The 15,777-nt window shown below is 39.5% G+C and overlaps 1 protein-coding gene across 2 annotated transcripts in view; it reads right to left on the minus strand.

Annotated features, from left to right (window-relative positions):
• Positions 1–15,777, minus strand: part of PTPN18 (protein tyrosine phosphatase non-receptor type 18) — a 55,365-nt gene that overhangs the window by 27,539 nt on the left and 12,049 nt on the right. For both annotated transcript variants that reach the window (XM_081319895.1, XM_081319894.1), the window contains exons 2-9: positions 13,509–13,617; positions 11,821–11,897; positions 10,517–10,612; positions 9,955–9,993; positions 9,755–9,823; positions 3,099–3,161; positions 2,370–2,512; positions 30–96 (exon numbers count right to left, since the gene is read on the minus strand). In XM_081319895.1, the coding sequence (XP_081176021.1) occupies positions 30–96; positions 2,370–2,512; positions 3,099–3,161; positions 9,755–9,823; positions 9,955–9,993; positions 10,517–10,612; positions 11,821–11,897; positions 13,509–13,617 (663 nt within the window). The remainder of the gene's footprint in view (positions 1–29; positions 97–2,369; positions 2,513–3,098; positions 3,162–9,754; positions 9,824–9,954; positions 9,994–10,516; positions 10,613–11,820; positions 11,898–13,508; positions 13,618–15,777) is intronic.

Below are 15,777 nucleotides of genomic sequence, written 5' to 3' on the forward strand. Positions count from 1 at the left end.
GGTGAATTTGCTTAGTAGGGTCCAAGTACCTCTTTAAGCAGCAGCTGCCGTACATATTCCAATGTACAGATCACACCTGTCCGACCGCAGCCAGCACTATAAAGAAAGGAAGAGAAGAAGGAAATAGTGAGAAAAGATCTAAATAAAACCCTCTGGAATCTTGCAAATATGACTGGGCAGGTTCTACAGAGCAACGATGGATGTTTATTAGATATTTATCCAGTACTTCTGGAGTTCTTTGCAGCTTGCCTAGATCTTCTCCCTAGATCTTTTGCAGCTTAAGGTGGAATTTTTATAGGCAATTAATTTAAGAGTTACTGTGTTGTGGTGTTGATATCATTGAAGGGAGTGTATTGGGATTTTTGGCAATTTTTGCCTCATTTGTGTTAGATTTGATTGTTTTAGATCTAAAGTCAATTCTGCTGTTACTGCTTGCTGTCTAATTTTGGTGGTGCAATTTCAGGGAATTCTGGGGATCACAAGAAAGGAGTTTTTGAGTTGCCCCCCCTTTGCTCTAAATATGACCACCTCACTATTTACCCTTATCTTCTCATAATTTAAGATCAACATAATTCCCCACTACTGATTTGTATAGTAATATCTTTTAGAATAATCCAACCATTATAGTGCCAAACAAATACAGGTAGTCCTTGGCTTACAACAGTTCATTTAGTGACTTTCCAAGTTACAAGGGCACTGAAAAAGTGACTTATGACCATTTTTCATATTTATGACCATTGACACATCCCCATAGTCATGCTTAGCAGCTGACTCACATTTATGACGGTTGCAGTGTCCCCAGGGGTCATGTGATCCCCTTTTGCAACATCAGAGAAGCAAAGTCAATGGGGGAAGCCAGATTCACTTAACAAACCATGTTACTAATTTAACAACTACAGTGATTCCCTTAATGAGCATGGCAAGAAAAGTGGTAAAAATGGGGCAAATTTCTCAGTTAGCAAAATAAATTTTGGGCTCAGTTGTGGTCATAGGTTGAAGACTACCCTTACTGAAGAAAACACTCAAGGAATCCTAACACAGGTAGTCCTCGATGTACGACCACAAGCCCAACGTTTCTGTTGTTTTGCCCCATTTTACATTTCCTGCCATAGCTGTTAAGTGAATCACTGCAGTTGATAGGTTAGTACCATGGTTGTTAAATGAATCTGGCTTCCCCATTGATTTTGCTTATCAAAAGACGATCACATTACCTTGGAACACAGCAACAGTCGTAAGTGTGAACCAGTTGCTATGCATCTAAATTTTGATCCCATGATGATGGGGCTGCTACAAAGGTTGTAGGTGTGAAAAATGATGTCACTTTTTTCAGTGCCATTGTAGCTTTGAACGGTCATTAAATAAACTATTCTAAGTTGAGGACTACCTGCGTATATTCCAGAGGAAGATGATGATCTATGTCTTTCTACCATGGCATGTGGGAATGACCTTGGGAAACAGGAGGAGGAGGCACATGGACAACTGTCATATAAAAGATAGGTTAGTTCACAGAAGGAGGGGGGCATGGGAATGGTTTCAGAAGAGACCCTATCAATCAATCAATTAATCAATCAATCAGTTTTTATTATGGTCACAGACCAGCAAAGGGACCCTCCCTAATTTTTTGGAAAGTAAAAAGAGGGGAGAAATATTGAGGGCGGAGGGGGAGAAATAGTAAAAGGAGGGGAGAAATTCTTTTAGTCCTGCAAGATTCTGTTAATGCATGGTTCTTCAAAGTGGTCAGTATAGACCCTCAAGGGTTGATGGGGCTATCAAATATTATTATGTAAACAAAAATGTGAAATCACAACTACTAGTTTTTTATCTGCTGTTGGCCTTCATACTTACTGACCTCTTCCCAAAAGCCTAGGATGTTGTAATGTATTGGCATAGTATATGTGCATATCCAAGCAGTATGGCATTTGGTAATTGACAAGTGAAAATTTTACCAGTGCACAGATTCTCTAAGTGCCATCCAAGTGTTTTTGATATAGCATGCAGTGTGCCGATAACCACAGGGATTATTCGTATCGTGAATATTCATAGTGTTATTAAAATAGTATTATTAAATTAGTTTCATATAATAAATATTTGGGGGTTGATGAACAATCTGAACATTCATGAAGGGATCAATGAGAGTTTGGTGACCCTCATGTTAATATAAGTTAGAACTCATAATTGTATTTCTTGTCTAGATTATCTTGAAGGGCTAACATCTTCAGTGAAAAAATATCAATATATTCCTACTCTCTGCATACTTTAATCATTCATTCATTCATAACGACTGTTTTCCCATGTTCAATTGTTACATTTATTTGGTAAATCAGCAATGCGGTCTTTCTACAGAGCCTTGCCACCAAATCCTCCCGTACCTGCAATGCACACAGATGGGTACGGTGTCCTCACCCTGCTTAAATCTCACTTGCTCAATCATGTTGAGGAAGTAACCATAAGTGTCCGGGATGCCTCGGTCTGGCCAAGCCACATACTGGAAATGGGAAATCACCCGTTCTTCCTGAGATCAGAAAAGTAATAGCTTACATTAATACTATAAATGAGGAGACACTCCATTTAACACTTTCATGTGATAAAATATTATATTACAGAAGCGTATATATGAATCAGGTTCACAAACATGTCAAATCTCACAAATACAATCACAATACTTTTGAACTGGTATTTTAGAAAGACATCTTTACAACTGGGGTTCGCAACCTGGAGTCCCTAAGTATTAATCTACCCGCAAATAGCACCCTTGCCTCCCACAAAGCTCCCCTTTCTAAAAAATGCATTAAAATATTAAATATAACAACTGTATAGTATAATGCCATCCTCCAAGGTCAAAGGAGGCAGTGGGAAGTGCAAGTGACATTTGTCTGTGTTTTGTATGTTTGTGCGTTTGTTTGAACAAGTTAGCAAATTGGTTTTCCATGACTGTGTGTGTATCTGGCCAGGATTTGCATGTGTATCTGGCCAGTTAATGTGTATGTGTGTTTCTCTTAGCATTACATTTTTCTTTTGTGCAGTGCAGACAGCTGATCTCAAACTCTGTAGAGTTTCAGGAAATAAATTGGATCTGAATCTATAATATGCAAACTCACCTGCTGAAATGCCAGGGTAAGTACCCGCAAAATGACATCTGGGTTAAGTTCCTGCTCTTTGACCTAAGGCAGAGAAAAGAAAAGAGCCTTGGTGGAGCAGTGGGCTAATGCCTCCTTAAGTAACACCAACTGCCTGCAATTAGTGCAGGTTCAAGTCCCACCAGGCTCAAGGTTGACTCAGCCTTCCATCCTTCCGAGGTAGGTAAAATGAGGACCCAGATTGTTGGGGCAATAAGCTGACTTTGTAAAAATGCTGCTGGGGGGGGGGCGAAAGCCCTAATAAGCAGGCATATACATAGAATGAAGGCTATTGCTAAGCACATTTGATTTGTGCTTCTTAGATTGTAAGCCGCCCTGAGTCTTCAGAGAAGAGCGGGATATAAATGGGATTTTAAAAAAAAAGAAAGAAAGAAAAAAGAAAACAGGCTCAAAATCATTGTGATTGTTAGGCATATGGTGTTAGCCTACAATGTTGGGTTGAAAATATATTAACCATAATGCTATGGCTTTAAGTTGTTAATTGGCCAATGGGTGTGTAAGTGTTCTCATGGCCATAAGAGGAAGCTAGGAACGTAGCTTCTCTCTCTCTCTGAATTCACTGACCTCTACTGTTACTGTTTTTGCTCTGCTGTTGGTTTACTACTGTTGTAAACCTGAACTGTGTATTGACCTCTGGACCGGTAAGAAGACTTTGTAGTTTGGATTACTCCTTGGACTGTTGCTATTGTGTATGACTTGGACTGTTTATTTTTGACTGTGCATTTTTGTTTTTACACCACCTCAAAGTAAAATACTTTTTGCTTTTAGAACTCAGTGTATTTCTGTGTGTGACTTTTACTGCTCTCAGTGCCCTTCCTTGTCTGTGCAACTCTTTGGTAGCACAAGGAGACCTCTGCACAATAAATTCCATAACACTGGTTATGGGCCCAGGCCTGTACTGAGAGTTAGTACACACAGTATTGCTAGCTGAGTTTGTATTTGGTGTAAAATGGCACAGGAACTGTTGTCAGGCAGCTCCTGGATAACCCGGTTGGATGGGACAAACTATGTTTCCTGGTCCACGAAATGCTGCTTGCTTTTGCGCAAGGAAGGACTATGGGCTGTTGTAAATAACCCACCAGATACTACTGCTTGGGATCCAGATGATGAAGAGGATGCAAAGAAGTTAGACGGCTTTAAAAGAAGCAATGAGAAAGCTCTTTGCATTATTGGACTAACACTGAATGACCAGCAGCTTGTCCATATTCGTGGTGAGGAGTCTGCTGCAAGGTGTTGGGATGTTTTGCGAAGGCTTTATGTTCGTGACAGTGTGGGTGCACATATACACCTTACACGTAAGCTGTTTAGGGCTCGTCTGCAGAAGAATGGAGATATGCTGACCCATTTAAATTACATGAAGGCAACTTTTCAAGAGCTTCATGAAAAGGAGCTGATTTTTTCAGAGTTGCATCAGGTCTACATTATTCTGTCATCTTTGGATGAGAGTTATGATGGGTATGTTTCTTCTTTGGAAGTCCTGACCAGAGAGGAACTGACTTTAACTAACATTACTGGGAGACTGCTGGAAGAGTCCAGAAGGAGGCGTGACAGAGACCAGCTGAGAGAGACACAGCCACGAGAGAAGCAGCAATTCACCACTGCTTACAACGTCAAGAAATGTTATTCTTGTGGGGCTAGAGGGCATATAGCCAAATTCTGTAGAAAGGGTAAGAAACAGAATGTGAATAGCAGTGGGAAGGCTAAGAAGGGCATTGGTTTGGCTATTTCTGGTGAATCAACATCCAGAAATAATGAATTGTGGGTTGTTGATAGTGGGGCTTCACAATGCATTACTAAAGTGAAAGAGAGGTTTATTAATATGAAAAACAGCAACCAATATGTTTCACTGGCCAATGGTTGGAGGATGAAGGCCTCTGGTGAAGGTAATTCCTATTGTCCATGCATTAATGAACAGTTACCTATGTTATATATACCTAAACTAAGATTCAACCTGTTATCTGTAAGGGAATTGGTTAAAGTTGGGTTTGTGGTAACATTCAGAGGGGAGCAATGCACTATTGAGAGGAATGGAACCTGTGTAACTGCTAATTTGAAAGATGGTTTATTCATTCTCACAAGTAACCAGGTTAGTACAGTTAAAGCTAACTCAATATGTGAGAACAAGAAGCCACATGATGAATGTATACATTTATTGCATAGGCGGTTAGGGCATGTAAACTTTAACTCACTACGTAAAACAGTGGAATTAGTAGAGGGAGTTAAACTGAAGCCATGTAGTAAGTATTTGAATTGCAATGCCTGTAATCAGGAAAAGAGTAAGGCAAGTCCGGCAAACAGGATAAACAGCTTCAAAACAACTGTACCTTTGGAAGTTGTGTTTGCTGATTTAATTGGACCCATGAAACCAAGTTTAGGAGGGTCATGTTATGTTTTAAGTATATTGGACCACTACTCTAGATATGGTTTTTGTTATCTGCTTAAGTCAAAGGCAGATACTTTCCAACAATTTGCAAACTGGCTGAAGTTCGTGGAGAGAAAAACAAAGAGAAAGGTTCAGTGCATAATTACTGATAATGGTACTGAATTTACAAATAAGTGTTTTGTTGATATGCTACAATCAGCTGGCATTGAGCATAAACGTTCAGCCCCTTATAGGCCTCAACATAATGCTTTTGTTGAGAGACGTGGGCAAACGTTACAAGCCATGATTAGAACCATGTTAAGAGATTCTGGCTTAACAGATAGACTGTGGGGGGAGGCAGCAAAATGTGCAAACCATGTTCTGAATATAGTTGTTAATACTTCTACTGGTAAAATACCATATACTATATGGCATGGTAAAAAAACAAACCTTGATTACCTGCACACATTTGGCACCCCAGCTTGGGTCCACATTCCTGCACAACTCAGGAGTAAAGGCCAACATAGGGCTAGGCAATTATACTTCGTAGGTTACGAAGCTAACCATAGATCCTATCGTTTCTGGGAACGAGGCACAACTAATGTATATAACAGTGCTAGTGCAAAATTCCTTGAGCACGTTGGTTGGGATAGGTTAGAGCAAGTAACTGTTAATACTGATCCTCTAGTGTTTGAGGACTCCTCTGATAACGTAACTAGTAATGATAATACATCTCCTGTAAATATAAAAGATGAAGAGGAGATAGGGGAGATAATAGATGAATCAGAGGAAGGAAAGGAGTCAGAAACTCAAAACCCTGTAGTTCCTTGGCGTTCAATGCGTATCAGACATCCACCTGATCGCTATGAAGCTAGTATAGTATGTCAAGTTAGTGTAGAGCCATCTAACTATGATGAGATCAGGATGTATCCTGAAAAGGAACAGGCATCATGGAAAGCTGCAATGAACAGGGAGTTGAAGTCTTTGCAGGATCTTAAGGTTTATGTGAAAGCAAAACTGCCACCTGGTGAGCAAGCTATAGGTTGTAAATGGATATATAAAATAAAGAAGGGTGTAGACGGAACTATAACCCATAAGGCACGTTTGGTTGCACAAGGTTTTGCCCAAACTACTGAGGATTATGACGAAGTGTTTGCACCCAGTCTAAGGGCAACTACTTTAAGAGCAGCTTTAGTATGGGCGGATAAAAACCAATATATAGTTAACCATGTAGATGTTGAAACTGCATATTTACATGCTCCATTGCAACATACTATTTATTTAAGAATACCACCAGGATTGACCAGTGATAGAAACCATGATTGTTGGGAATTAAAGAAAAGCCTCTATGGATTGAAACAATCAGGCTATGAGTGGAACAAATGTATAGTAAATGAGTTAAGTGCATTAGGTTTTGTAGCCAGTAATGCTGATCCTTGTTTGTTTAGAAGAGAACACAACGGAGCATTATCTTTTATTTTATTATTCACAGATGATATTGCAATAATAACAAAAACTGAGTTAGAAGCACAAACTATCATTTCAAGATTGCAAAATAAATTCACAATTAGAAATCTTGGGAAAATAAGCCACTATTTGGGGTTAGATATTGTGAAAACAAATAGGGGTTTTAAGGTGTCGCAAGCCAGTAAGATATCTCAGTTATTAAAGAGATACAACATGGAAATGTGTAAACCAGCAAAAACTCCGATGGCTATGGATTTTAAGGACACTAATGTTGAGAGTCCTGTATTTGATAAGACTATGTACCAATCTTTGATAGGAAGTCTTATGTATCTGAGTAATTGGACTAGACCTGATATTTCTTACTGTGTAAATCAATTAGCTAGGTACAACAATAATCCAACTGTTAGACACTGGCAATCAGCTAAACGAGTATTAAGGTATTTGAAGCAGACTATTCACTACTCGTTATATCTAGAGCCAAATCGTGAGTTAATCCTTACTGCATATGCAGATGCGAGTTTTGCCTCTGATTCAAACAGTCGTAAATCTACCTCAGGGTTGGCTGTAATGTTGGGTGATTCTTTGATTGGATGGAAGTCTATTAGACAAAAACACATAAGCTTATCTACAATGGAGGCTGAATTTTCATGTCTATCAGTGTTATGTACAGAACTGCTAGTGTACAAACAATTATTGTTAGATATGGGTTTAAATGTAAATGATCCATTTATTGTGTATGAGGACAATCAAGCTGCGATAAAGATGGCTAATAATGCTGCAGTAAGAACAAGACCTAAACATACTGATCTTCGTTATTTAAATGTCAGACAATGTGTCAAAGATAAATTAATACAGTTAGAGTATTGTCCATCTGATGTAAATATTGCAGACCATTTTACGAAGGTACAAAGTGCTGTGAAACACAATGCTAATTGTGAAAGAATGTGCATAAGATTGTAAGAGTTATATATTATTCTACCCAAAGGGGAGAATGTTAGGCATATGGTGTTAGCCTACAATGTTGGGTTGAAAATATATTAACCATAATGCTATGGCTTTAAGTTGTTAATTGGCCAATGGGTGTGTAAGTGTTCTCATGGCCATAAGAGGAAGCTAGGAACGTAGCTTCTCTCTCTCTCTGAATTCACTGATCTCTACTGTTACTGTTTTTGCTCTGCTGTTGGTTTACTACTGTTGTAAACCTGAACTGTGTATTGACCTCTGGACCGGTAAGAAGACTTTGTAGTTTGGATTACTCCTTGGACTGTTGCTATTGTGTATGACTTGGACTGTTTATTTTTGACTGTGCATTTTTGTTTTTACACCACCTCAAAGTAAAATACTTTTTGCTTTTAGAACTCAGTGTATTTCTGTGTGTGACTTTTACTGCTCTCAGTGCCCTTCCTTGTCTGTGCAACTCTTTGGTAGCACAAGGAGACCTCTGCACAACAAATTCCTTAACAGTGATGTTTGAATTTTGAGATTCTCCCTTTCCCTCAGTTATAGGGTTGCAAACATCCAAATAAACCCTAGAGAGGAAAGAGTTGAGAGGGCTCTTTAAAAATCTTTTTTGCTGCCATCCAATGGTCCTAGATTTCTGACAATAAGTTGAGATTTCTGCAGCTCTAGTCAATTCTGCTTTCTTTCCTACTGCATAGGATAGGTAGAACAGTGAGAGATCTGTATGGAAGTCATGTAACAAAGTAATTGATCCTCTGTTCAACAGTAGCATGTGTGTCATTCAGTTCACCAACATAAGAAATGGATGATCATAAATTAACTTAGGTCTGGAAAGTATTATGCCACTTGCTCTGCTGATTGGGGAACAATGGGGATTGTAGTTCAATGCATTTAAAGAGCAGTAGGTAAGGGAAAGCTGAATCGGGTTTGTCTCACAACAGCTTTTATCTAAATAAGGCTAGCTTTAAATTTAAAGATAGGCTTGTCAAAGTCCCTTGTAATGGATCTCTTTTCTACTGTGGCAGCAACAGGTGGCTACTGACAGGACTTCTATTTTAAAGTTTAAGTTTCCCACAATGCCCTGGGAATGAGAGCAATCAAGTGGTAGCTTGAAGATTCAGCCCTCAAAACATGGCTGAACTCAACACAGACATAAGCATTGGTGAGCTCTGCCAAGTAAGCAAATCTTCTGCTTTGGAGGTTGTTCAAGATATTCTCAATACCCAACGTTGGGTCTTATTAGACTTCCTGTAAGTGCTCTAAATTCAGCCTTGAAACTCCAATGAGCAAACCAGGAATGATCATCTATTTTTAATGGCCTGCCTGAGAACTTCTGTCGGGTTGGCTGAATGCTGGCCTGGTTTGAATTACCAGGCAATTTCTTTCACTCTTAATTACACTTCCAGAGTTTCTAAATGAGACATCTTGATCCTTAATCAAGCTGCGGTGAGTGGTGCAGATGTCACTGCTAGACTAGGGAAGCAATGTAGCTTACTATGGCTTGAATTCCTTGTTGTGTAGTGGGTTCTGGAGAGCAGGAAGGACTCTGAGACGATGAGTACAGCATGGCAGATCTTTATTTGGTGGAAGTGTCTGTACTGGGGAATAGGGGTTACCTGCCCTCCTTTTATACCTGGCCAGGTGAGCAGCCGGCCAATAGTTTTGAACCTCTGTTTCCCGCCAAAACTGGGTTCCCGCCAAAACAGTTACAGTTCAATGCCCCCTGGTGGTGACTGCTATGTAAGTGTGTATGTGTTCTCTTCACCTGGATACATAACATTCCTCCTCCTCACATTGCTTGCTGCCTACCCAGATACAATCATCTCACCTGTGCCACAGAGAAGGGCCCAAAATTCAAGGCTTCCTCAGAAGAAGGCCAGTAACGTTCACACTTTTTCTGATTTTTTTTAAAGAGAAGAAAAAAGAGGTTAGCTAAAATGCTGACAATACTTTCCCCATCAAGCCACAAGACTGGAGGGAAGCAGAAGGAAACTTTCCTGATGCCATTCTTCAGTTACTAGCTCTCACCTTGCCCATTTCTACTTCCCGGCAAGCCATGACAATCACCTGCAGAAAGAGAGATATTGTGAAGGAAAAAAAAAACACCTACAAAAAACAAACATGTTGAGGAAGGCAGGATTGGACGGATCCTTTCTGGAGCAATTCTCAGAGGTGATCAGATGATATTGGGTTTGAGGAAACCACACAAGTTTTTAATCTTATCTTGCCATTATCTCAGTGAAAAATAAAATAAAATTACAAAATCCTTTTTATCAGAAACATTGGCACCAAATCAGCCATGTTCTCTTTGGCAATTCTCTACATTATAAGGGTTGTGGGCTTCTCAGAATACCTCAATTCCCTTTTCCTTTTTCCCCCCTACCCTGTGCTATTGAGTAGGCAAACTCTGGATGACTATAGTGGTATCTATTGTTTCTCAATGGTTTTATTCATATTAGCAGCAACTTTCTCTCCCCCCCACTTCCATTTTTAGCAGGATCCTGAGGACAAAGTTATAACTTAGGGAATCCCATTGTCCTTTAAGATTCTGCCTTGAGTTCAGTCACTGCAATCCAGTGCTACAACTTACCTTCACCTTGTATTGCCAAATCATACGCCAGAAATCAAGCACTGTATGGGCAAGAGGCCCCTGAGTAGCGATGTAGCATCTCTTGTTGTCCACACCCTGTGAGGAGGACAAAATGGAAGTCATTGGCTGCCCTTTTGATTTATTTATTTTTCAAAAACTCACTTTTGTCCTTTGTCTGGGTCGTTTAATTACTACCGTGCAAATAGAGTCACTTAATGTACATTCAAGCGAAAAAATATGGACATTGAATTGATTTCTTAAAAGTGCTTTACTTCTGAAGAAGTAGAATCCTTGTATAGATACCGCTGAAGCATTTCACAGGGAATGCAAATGTGCAACCATGTTTTCAAAATGATATCAGGCGCTTTTCTGGACTGTATAAAGAGCCATTGACATTTTCTGGTGCAGTAGTTCTCATACTGGGTGGTAGTTGAGTGTACTAGCATACCACAAGAGAACTGCCAGTGTATTTTGAAAAATAAAAGCATAGAAGCAAGACTAAAATATCTTTGGAAGATGCGCATGTAGTATCTCTGCATGATATTGTGCTATTCTTGCTTCTTCTCGTTTGTCTCAAACAGAGGCATTGAGGTATGGGTATGAATACCTTCCACAGCAAAGCAGCCATCATTAGAATGATTATGCCAAACTTGCAACGGACCTGACCGAAGCCATTTTTCTCATTCCTGGTTGCCACAACATGGGGGGAGGGGGAGAGAATGGGAAGTTTTTTATTAGACTAAACAGGTTTCTGTCCCATGGGAACCAAGGTCATTTCTGTTTCCTTCAGCTAGTGAAGATGATTCTAGTGTTAGAAAGGCCATCTGGATTTATTATTGGGAAACATAGTTGATTGCATAGCCAGTGGGGTGGGAACTGTAACTTTGTATTACTGTTGCTTTTGGGAGAGGATTTTAGTCTTGGTTTCACTTTTGACCGTGCTGATACTTTAAATCCAATAAACATGTTCTTAGAAGAAAACTCAAGCCTCGGAGTTCTGTTCTAATTGGTGTCATCTATCGGAACCATGACATTAAACCAAGACTAAAATCCCCTCCCCAAAGCAAAAGTAATAGCTTCCCTGACTGACCCCATGTTCTAGGCTCTTTCTAAGCAGGGGCCCCTTGGTTCTTGCAGCAACACTGCTGAAGATGCTCTCCACAAATACATTTTATAGGCTACAATGTGTAAGACCAACTTGTGCTTTCAGTTTTAATCTTGAATGGTGAGATACCAGTTGCTCCGCTCTGAGAAGTTTTGCTTTAGGGATCTACTATTTTTAATGGCTGTAGAATATCTGTTACCTGAATGAAACTTGCATTGATGTAATCTGTTTGGCATTCTTCTGCTAGTAAATTCACAACAACTCTCGTCTGGTCATCTGTAAGAGAAACACAATTAGAACTTAATATCATGGGGAACAGACAGGGACCAGGAGAGCAGTGGAGAAAAGAGGTCTGGGAATAGATGGGAAGGATGGCTTCCTTCCTTAGATTAAAACATTAGTTATGTTAATCTTCCATGAACCAGGCTCCTACCAATGTGTAGATGTCAACTACCAGAATACCCAAGAGATATGGTTAATACTGAGAATTTGGGGAGTTGGTCCATGCACCCAGAAAACACTCAGGTTGGAGAAAGCTATGTTGTATTGACACCTTGCATTTTCAGTGTAATTAAATGCACAGCTTTAGGCATCTGTGATTATGTGTGTGCATGGAAGTCATGAAACATGCACCAAGACATTATGATATAAGCTTCACCCTTATATACTTGATTCCTAGCAGTGGACCTAAGTATGAAAGTTGCAGAGTTTGTCTTATGATGTTCCTGTGCATCTATCATTTTTCCTCTAATGTGGAAACCTATATTGTGGAAGTCTCCCTCCCTCCAAAAAAAAAAAGCCAATATGATGGCCACTACTGAGCAAATTTAAGTCATTCCTTTTTCAATGAAACGATATGTTAAAATGGGTAGAGGTTGTAACTCACAGTTGTGGCATAAAGTATGTTCCTGTGACAGCTGCTTCTCAGGCCAATGTGATACAGTAGTTCAGAGGTAGCACTTGGACTGGAGAGCTATGGAGGTTCACTAGTAACTTTGGGCTAGCCCTCTCTCTCATTCCTATTTATGTCACAGAGTTGTTATTGTGGGTGAAATCATACGTAGGGAATGCTATGTACATCACCTTGAATGTCTAGAGTAGTATTTCTCAATCTTGGCAACTTTAAGATGTGTGGACTTCATCTCCCAGAATTCCCCAGCCAGCATGCTCCCAAAATTCTGGGAGTTGAAATCCACCCATCTTAAAGTTGTCAATTTGCCACTGCTGTAGAGGAAAGCCAGCTTATATAAATTTCCAAATAACTAATTCAATAAATAACAATTCTGATAATTCTGTGATGGGCACATATATGTATATGTATATATATATATATATATATATATATATATATATATATATATATATATATATATATATATATATATATATATATATATATATATATATATATATATATATATATATATAATGTGTATGTATGTATGTGTGTGTACGTGTACATGTATATATGTATGTGTGTACACACACACACACATGTATATACGGGGTGGAGCATTCATAACCATTGCTTCCATTGGCAAACCTTCTTTTATTCCCCCCCCCAGGTTTTCAGTAGAGTTTTAGATAACCATGCTACAGCTGATTATAGAGCTACAAAACTCCTGGTTGATGGACCTGAGACTTCTTTTGCCATCCTGAAATGGAGCCCAAATCTGCAGCTGCAAAATTGGAGAAGAGAACACTAGGCCATTCTTTTCCTGGAGAAGAGCAGCTGTGTGTCAGTCAAACCATCCCTGAGGTGGAGTACTTCAAACTGAAGAATAGGGTAGCCCAGCTAGAGTGACTGCTCAAAAGGACAGATTGGTCCTCCAGGCTATGAATGCAAGCTGTCCTTGCGAAGGGAGCTTTCCATTCTTGTTAACTCACAGGGCAGGATGTCTTTGTAGCGGTTCTTCTTGATATTCTCCTTGTTGCACCCAGCCTCAGCTGAAATGGCCTGCTGCTGCCGAAATGCTAGTGCTCGAGCCTTGATTTCCTGGCAAGAGAGATTAATTTTCATTTTATTTATTTCAGATCATTCTGCTTTATAAACTTAATATCTAGCTTCCAAGATGACAAACATAGAATGTTGAAAACCACACACATGCGCGCACATACACACACACGCACGTGCACGTGCGCACGCACACACACACGCGCACGCACACCTGGAGAGTGTAGTGGTTAAAATGCCATCTTTGATGCAGGAGACCAGGGTTCAAATCCTGGCTGGTACCTACCTTACCGTTAAGGGCCCTTGGGCAAAGGGCCCTGAAGCTTCATTGCCTATCTCAAAATATGAGACTTGACACAAACTAGGAGAGTCATTGCAGCTCAGACATCACCCATATTTAATAAGGTCCTCAACAGTTATTGGAGAACAAAGACAATCTGATGATATGTGGGCTACTAGAACAAACCATACATGAATGAGACAAGAAGACCTGGAACTGATGGAAACCTGAAAGGGCACACTCAATGATCCACTAGACTAGATCTTTTTCTGCCGTATGGTTTTTTTTTATGTTTCTGTAAGTAAGGCAGTCATACTTACTTCAAACTGAAATGACATCTTACTTTATTTAACATATCTTTTCTGCATTAAAGGGGGAACATTTTTGTGAAACTTCAAACAAAGAGCTTTCCTCCATCTTACCAGGGCCCAAATATGACCTAGTAGCATCTTTTTGTGCTGTGTCTAGGAGAAAATGTGTAATTTGGGGATAGTATTCCTTGTACCTATTTATCTCTTGTACAATTTACAACAAGTTTCTCTAGAGGAATATCAATTATCTGGTAGCCTAGGATTCATGTCATACACTAAGTCAAACCCAAAGTAGATGTTAAATTTTGAAGGGGAAATTGTATTTTATTTTCATGAGAATTTTCCTTCTACCTTATGTACATATACGAAAATATTCTTTATTTTCATGGAAGTTAATAGTTAAGTTGCTTAGCAGTCCACTTTCATTTGTTTTGAAAACAACTTATAAATTGCATTTGTGGATGTACTGTATTATAACTCTGCTATAATACCTCAGACAGCCACTAGATTAGCAAAGCGATATAGAAAAGTCTGATCCATTGCTGCCATCTAGTGGTCATTCAAGATATAGATTGCCTAGAACGTGAAAAGCTTGTACATACTGTAAATACAGTATGTTTCTTCCACATAATCGTAATGGGAAGGTCAGCAATGTCTACATGAAAAACTTGTTTTGCTGCCTCTTTATGCTACTAATGTTCCTGACAGGTTTATTAATAGCATCAGCATCAGCATAATCAGCATTAGAATTCGGCTTCTTTCCACAGCATCGTGTAAACTGAGTGACCAACCAAACCATATTATCTTTTACCATATTATCATGTGAATGAGGCTATCCCCCTAACCTATAACATGGTTTGTTTGTTTTTAGAATACTATTTTACATTTAAGAAATCTATTATGATTTGTTAACCTTTTTGGGTGGCCTGTCATATGTTTTAAATTTCAACTCCCAGGACAGATGTGAGAGATTCTTGGATTTGTAGTTCAGAAATAATTCAAATGCCACAGGTGCCTTGTCTCCTACTTCTCTGAATATATACTTGCCCTGCCTACTGCTGTCCATTAGCCTGTACTCCATTTCAGCCAGGCCCCAAGATCATCTGGTTTGAGATATTTTGCTGCTTTAGGGTAAAATGGTGCTTCCCATGACATGTTTGGACACTGACATGAGTAGCTTCCAGACCTTTCTTACAGGTGATGCACATTTATGGGCAAAATTCTAGTCCTGAAGGTGAAATCCTGATGGTGCGGCCCATACAACTCCATCCTCCAATGTTTCACTGCTGATTTCCACCCCTGCTGCCTGAGGTGGGTGTCTCCTTCTGCCAAATTGTCCTGCTTCTTCTTTGTTATGTCTTTCTCTGAACAGGATATTTGGTTCCATGAGTTTACTTCAGTGCCTACTAAGCCAAAATTGTTGAGCAAGCAAAACAAGATAGAAATAATGACCATGGCAGTAAAAATAAAGTATCCTTCAAGCCCAGCTAGTCTTGTGGTAGGTATCCAGAAGTGTCCATTGGGTGGGAGGGAGAGCAGGGACAAAGGACAAAATGAATATTGCACTGCAAGTATTGCTACTTATATAACTTCTCTGTGCTGTTGTGACAT

The sequence above is a fragment of the Vipera berus genome (assembly GCF_964194415.1).
Source record: "Vipera berus genome assembly, chromosome: 2".
Taxonomy (NCBI): Eukaryota; Metazoa; Chordata; class Lepidosauria; order Squamata; family Viperidae; genus Vipera; species Vipera berus.